The 6,941-nt window shown below is 40.9% G+C and overlaps 1 protein-coding gene across 1 annotated transcript; it reads left to right on the plus strand.

Annotated features, from left to right (window-relative positions):
- Positions 1–1,768: 1,768 nt before the first annotated feature.
- On the plus strand, positions 1,769–3,289 carry LOC127122129 (uncharacterized). Its single transcript, XM_051052519.1, has 2 exons — positions 1,769–2,382; positions 2,494–3,289. The coding sequence occupies exons 1-2, from the start codon at positions 1,769–1,771 to the stop codon at positions 3,287–3,289; spliced, it is 1,410 nt and encodes a 469-aa protein (XP_050908476.1).
- The last annotated feature ends 3,652 nt before the right edge of the window (positions 3,290–6,941 follow it).

Consider the following 6,941-nt stretch of genomic DNA (forward strand, 5'->3'; position numbering starts at 1 on the left):
TAGGAATTATATGCACAACTATTTTCGACCAGGAAGTAGTATTCGACCAGCTAGAGGTGAGTCGACTTGGCTAGGTGAATAAATATCAAGCATACAATTGAGACTCCAGAGGGGATCTTCAGAGAAACGATTGAAAATGATTTTCGATCAAAGATTCAAAATTCAAATAAGGGAGGGAACTTTGCCTTCGTCAGAAACCGTGAGAGCACACGTGGAGCGTAGTGGATGAATGTGCGCATGCAAGGCGCCAAGTATATCGACATGATTGAAGAACCATCAAAGCGGTTATCTCGATCCAGTATAAATATAGGGTCTTAGTGTTAGAAAAAGTGTGTGTCAAATTGTGTACAAAAATCTGTAAATTTACTAAGTATTCGTGTGAAGAAGAACCGTAAAACACATAATGTACGTTGCCTACACCATTGTTAGTTATTTCAAAGCAATATAAATTTTTCTTTACTTTTCTTTCCAGAAATATACTTTCTTACTTCTTCATTTCAAACACCCTCTTTTTACTTTGTCATTTGCAGTTTTAAGATTTCTCTGTTTTTCCCCGCTTTCAATACTTACTTTACAGTTTTAAGATTCCTGCACTTTTGACATTTACTTTGTCATTTATAAATCCTTTTAAGGTTTCTTTCATTCAACTTACCCTTTTCTATTTGTTTTCAAACTCTGATTTGATGCTTATTATTGAGTATTCGTCACTACCACATTTCAAAAACAATTAGCACATGTCCTAGGATCAATCTGATCGATCCTGCATGTAACCAAATTTAGAAATTTAGAAGATCAGCGGTTGTATACCGATTTTCAAGGTAAACAAATTGGCACGTCCAGTGGGACCAGTACTAACATTACATATTGTGTGTAGTTCTGGCTGTTAAGTTTTTTTTTTGGGAAAGATTCGTTGTATGTTGTTAATAAGTGGTAAAATATCCATAAACGACGAACAACGAACATGGAGAGAATCCCATATGAGGATGGCGAATGCGAATCCGCCAGACACCCAAAACTCTCAAAATCCATCAACTAGTAACATAACGCCCCCTTCTTCCTCGATAGGGGAAAACACGGCCACAACGCATGTGTCTGAAGTAGTTCCGTCTATGGTGAGTTCGATGCCTCCGCATTCGATCTCCCATAATGAACCAATTTTAACTTATAATTGGCCTAGGGGGCCTCCTCATACTCCCTCACCAATTAGAGATATTCCAAATAGGTCATTGGTACCCCCTGGTTTCTTAATACCATTTGGTAGTTGAGAGCAACCGTATGGAATGCCAACTCCAGTGATGACCAATTTACAGAATGCTGGTTCTACTTTTTCGGAACCGGTGGTCAACATAAATTCTCCAGTGCAAGGGACTGGGATTAACATGGGTTGAACCAACCAATCTTTAGGTTTGAGACACCCGACACAACTACCTACTCTTATTAATAACTTTGCGGAAACATGGAGGCAATAAATGGACGAAAGCAATCATGAAATGGTTCAAATGTTGACTCATACTTTGACCACTGTGCTGAATCCTCTGATTCAGAATACGACTCAGTCGAATCAACAAATGACAACACAAGTGGCTCGAATGTCTGTGTTCTTGGTATACCTCAACACCAACATCCTCCTCATAGGGATTGGATAAGAGAGAATCAAGAGGCCACGTTTGAGGAAGACCTCGTCATTAACCATATCCCACAAAACCAAGGGGGAGTAGCAGTACCCCCTAGGATCAAACCACAAGTACCCAGGGAACCAAGGATGTTAATGGTGAATAGAAACCAAAATGCTGATGATATCATACGTCAGGTTCGACATGACGATGTGGCAGCAGATAATAACCTAGGAGCTATAGTCGAAAGAATCATGGTTCCAAACGGGGTAAATTTTGGTCTCAGAAGGCCAAATTATACGTCGCCTTTAGCAGAGTATATCTTACAAGCAGAAGCACCCCTCAGGACCAAAATCCCCAAATTCACCAAGTCTGCTGGGGACACTACTGAGTGTACTGTTGAGCACGTGGCGAGATATTTAATCGATGCTAGAGATATGTCAAATAACGAGAGCCTTAGGATGAATTTTTTTCCAAGTTCTCTCACAAATAATGCTTTCACATGGTTCACAACCTTGCCCCAAAATTCGATCCACACTTGGAACCAACTGGAAAGAATGTTCCATGAGCAGTTTTACATGGGGCAAACGAAGATAAGTTTGAAGGAGTTGGCTAGTGTCAAACGAACGTTCACTGAGCCAATTGATGACTATCTGAATAGATTTCGACTACTCAAAGTTAGGTGTTTTACGCAAATACCAAAGCATGAATTGGTTGAAATGGCCGTTGGGGGCCTTGACTATTTGATTAGAAAGAAATTAGATACTCAGTACCTAAGGGATATGGCCCAATTGGCTGGCAGAGTTCGATAGTTAGAACGTTTAAAGGAAGAAAAGGCTAGGGCGAATAAAGGTAAAAGGGTAGACTATGTCAATTTCAGGAATGATGACGAAGGTTCATGTCATGAAATTTCAGACTTCAACGACAATGAGATCGACCTTGTTGAATTGACACAAGAGCCACCATATGCGTGCAAAGTTTTAGCCCCTTCGAACGGGAAAAATCCTGTCGAACCTGAAAAGAGTGACAAATTTCCTAAGAAAACATATATGTTCGACGTTACAAAATGTGACGAAATTTTTGACTTACTAGTCAAAGATGGTCAGATGATAATACCTCCGGGTGCTAAAGTACCCCCTTCAGAGCAAAGAAATAAAAGAGGGTTTTGCAAATACCATGGTTTTTTGGGTCATAAAACGTCTCAATGTTTTCTTTTCAGGGATCTTGTGCAGAATGCCATCCAGGAAGGAAGACTCAAGTTCGGAGACAAAACACGAAGCCAGATGAAGATCGACTCCGATCCTCTACAGGTAGCTAAGGCCCATTATACTGAGCCAGAGGAAGTGAACCTTATTGATGTCGCTGATGATTTCAACATGGCTGAAGTCACTGAAGACTTCGTCAATGGACCTATTATGGCTAGGGTTCATGAGTACTTCGAGCAAGCGTCTTTTGATGATTTCGCTCAAAAGGCTGCAGGAGATGTCAACAAGAAAAATGTTGAAGCCCCTGATGCTAAGGACGCTGAGAGTTTAAAGTTAATGATGATTACTAAAGAAACTGCTGATAATTTCGTTCAGATGGACAAGGCCAATGAGGGCCTTCAAAAACCATTTGAAAGGTTGAATATTATTGAGGATATCCACATGGAGGTCAATATGGTGGAGTTATCTTAAGAAACCTCTATGGAGGTCGATGATGAATGTCGACAAGAGGAGTATAACAAGGTAGACTTCCCTCAAGAGGAAGAAACACTGTAGGACTTCCTCCGAAGGTGTCAGAAAAAGAAGTCGGAAGTTATGTTATGCCCTAGGTGTAGTGTGGTCTTCGACAAAAAGGCAACTCGGAATCTTGAAGGGATTAGGAGAGTAAATCACCAAGATGGTCATAAAGCCGTCCAAAATCATCAAGTGGGTAAGCCAGGAAGGGCTTTCGATCCCAGGAGATATCCTGATCCAAGACGCCCCATGGTGAAGCTGAGTGAAACCAAGCAAGCAAGGCGAAATTTCAAACCCATGTCCTTTAATCCTAGTATCGAGGGGTCAAATGGAAAGTGGGTCAAGCAAACTGATGACAGGAAATGCGGTCATGGAAAGTGGCAGAACTTCGAGGTTGAAAGGGGTTCGTCGCTGGCTTACTACAAGGAATTTCGGACCGACAAAAGGACCTCACATGTGTCCGAGAACTATAAGTGAAAAAACCCTATGACGAGATCTTAGTGGAGAAGAGAACAAAGAAGAAGAAAGGCCTAAAGAGAAGTCGGTGAGAGGGATCAAGCTGAGTCGAGTACCAATGTGATTGTGAAGAAAAGGGAGAACCCAAACTTCACCAAAAGACATCCCAATATCTCAAGTAAGACGGCTAGTGAAAAATACAATCAAGTGGCCGCCGAAGATGAATTGTTGACTGAAAACTTCGATTCTGGTTCGGAAGCTTCCTTAGACATCTTAGTCGGGGTGGTATCCGTAATGCCCAGGGAATTCGATAGGATTCCTGAAGTCGAAGACAATGACAGTATCACAGAAAGGGAGATGGTCGCTCACAAGCCAGTGTGTTACTATGTAATGAACAACGACTGTGTTGAAGAGCAAAATGCCTTTTTTGAAAGGCCTAGCGAAGCCATGAAGAGCCACTTGAAACTCCTCTCCATCACTGGAAAAGTCGAAGACGTCCCCGTTAATAAAATATTGGTGGATTGTGGAACGACTGTGAACTTGATGCCTCACCGCATGCTGAGGAAAATTGGAAAATATGATACTGATGCCAAACCTCATAATATGGTGTTAACTAACTATGAAGGTAAAGTAGGTTCCACCAAGGGCGCTATCCAAGTCGAATTAACTGTGGGGACAGTCACTAGGTCCACAATGTTTATGATTGCGGAAACAAAGGCTAACTACAATCTGTTTCTTGGGAGAGAATGGATCCATGGGGTCGGAGTTGTCCCATCTTCAATGCACCAGAGGATAATAATTTGGCGCCCAGATGGCATCTTCGAAAACATAGAGGCGGATCAGGGGTACTTTAAAACCCCCATCAATGATGTTGACATGCGCCAGTTTGACAAGGATTTAGCTACTATAACCCCTTGTGATTCGGCTGAGTTTACGTTTACCCCTGACGACAACGCCTATTGTTCCTTGTCACTACACCCTCGCTATGGTTTTCGATGGGATGGAGAGATGGTAGGTGAAGACAACTTCGGATATTTGGGAGTATTTAGAATCGACCCTACAGGATGGGGAAGTGAATTCAGTAATGATGATTGAGTTTACAGCGCTAAAGAGGATTTTGGCTTACGTAGCCGAAAACAAACAACAATTGGCCTTAGAGGCTGAAGTAAAAAATATGGCTGTCGAAGCCAGTGAAATTTCTCAATCAATAGGTCCCGGGAAGGACTTTGACCCAATGCCACCTGATAAAGATCAAAATGAAGAGCAAGACCAGAGGCTCGATGCGATTTATGACAATGAGCCTTTGTGTTTCGAGAAGGATCCGCTAGTAACAAACATTAAGATGTTGGCTCAGGATCCCCTTGAAGAAGTAGACTTGGGAGAGGGGGCAATAAAAAGGCCAACTTACATCAGCGCCAAAATTCATCCTCAACTCAAGGTCGAAGTGGTCCAATTGCTGAGAGAGTTTAAAGACTGTTTCGCTTGGAACTATGATGAAATGCCTGGTTTAAGTAGAGAGATGGTCAAATTGAAACTGCCGATTAAGCCTGGAAATAAGCCTGTGGAGCATAACCCAAGACAATTTGCTCTAGAAATACTGTCGAAGATCAAGGAGCTAGTTAAAAGGCTTCTCCGTTGTAATTTCATTGGCACGACCAGATATGTTGAATGGTTAGCTAACATTGTGCCAATTGTAAAGAAGAATGGTACTTTAAGGGTTTGCATAGATTTTAGAGATTTAAATACTGTAACCCCAAAAGATGAATATTCGATGCTAGTGGCGAAAATGTTAGTCGATTCTTCTGCAGGCTATGAATATTTAAGCATGCTTGACGGGTATTCTGGGTATAATCAAATATTTATTGGTGAAGAGGATGTTCCGAAAATAGCACTTCGTTGCCCCGGAGCCTTAGGCACCTACGAATGGGTAGTGATGCCTTTTAATTTGAAAAATGTCGGGGAGACCTACCAAAGAGCGATGAATTCGATCTTCCATGATTTCATAGAAACTTTTATGCAAATCTATATAGACGATATTGTTGTTAAGTCTGTTTCAGGGAAGCGTCACATAGACCATCTTCGGATATCTTTCGAGAGAATGAGAAAATATGGTCTCAAAATGAATCCTTTAAAATGTGCTTTTTGTGTGCAGGTTGGGGATTTCCTAGGTTTTATGGTCCACAAAATGGGGATCGAAATAAACCAGAATAAGACCAAGGCCATCATGGAAGCGAAAGCGCCATCGAAGAAGAAAGGTTTGCAGTCGCTGTTGGGCAAGATCAATTTCCTAAGGAGATTCATCTCAAACCTTAGTGGAAAGACGCAAGCATTCTCGCATTTGCTTCGACTCAACAAGGAAGTGTTCGAATGGGGCAGGCTCAACAAGAAGCATTCAATAAGATTAAAGCATACTTGAGTCATCCATCAATCTTAACACCACATTGCAGAAATAAAAGTATGAGATTGTATATATCTGCATCTGACAAAACCTTAGGGAGCATGTTAGCTCAAGAGGATGATAACGGTGTCGAAAGAGCCATTTACTACCTCAGTAGAGTTTTAAATGATGCAGAAACTAGGTATAGCATGATCGAAAATTGAAACATTATATTTCTCGTGTACAAAATTGAAACATTATATCAAGCCTATTAACGTTTATGATTCATCTCATTGTGAAGTTATTAAACATATGTTATCCAAACCAATTTTGCATAGTTGAATTGGGAAACGGGCATTAGCATTAACTGAATTTTATTTAACATACATGCCATTAAGAGTTGTTAAAGGGAAACTGGTGGCAGACTTCATAGTCGATCACTCCATTGACGCAAATGTATTGAACTATGTCGAATTGGGACCGTGGAAGTTGTACTTCAATGGGTCTAGTCATATAGATGACACGGGCGTCGGGGTCGTAATTATTTCTCTTAATAAAATTCCAACAAAATTCCAGTATAAAGTATAAGGTACTTGCTCAAACAATAAGGCTGAATACGAAGCCCTCATAGCAGGACTTGAAATGTTGTTGGAATTGGGGGCTACTCGAGTTGAGATAATGGGAGACTCAGAGTTCGTCATAAAACAAATCACAAATAAATATAGATATGTCAAGGAGAATTTGATCATGTATTTCATAATCTATAGTCGAGTGTTA

The sequence above is a fragment of the Lathyrus oleraceus genome, chromosome 2 (assembly GCF_024323335.1).
Source record: "Lathyrus oleraceus cultivar Zhongwan6 chromosome 2, CAAS_Psat_ZW6_1.0, whole genome shotgun sequence".
Taxonomy (NCBI): domain Eukaryota; kingdom Viridiplantae; phylum Streptophyta; class Magnoliopsida; order Fabales; family Fabaceae; genus Lathyrus; species Lathyrus oleraceus.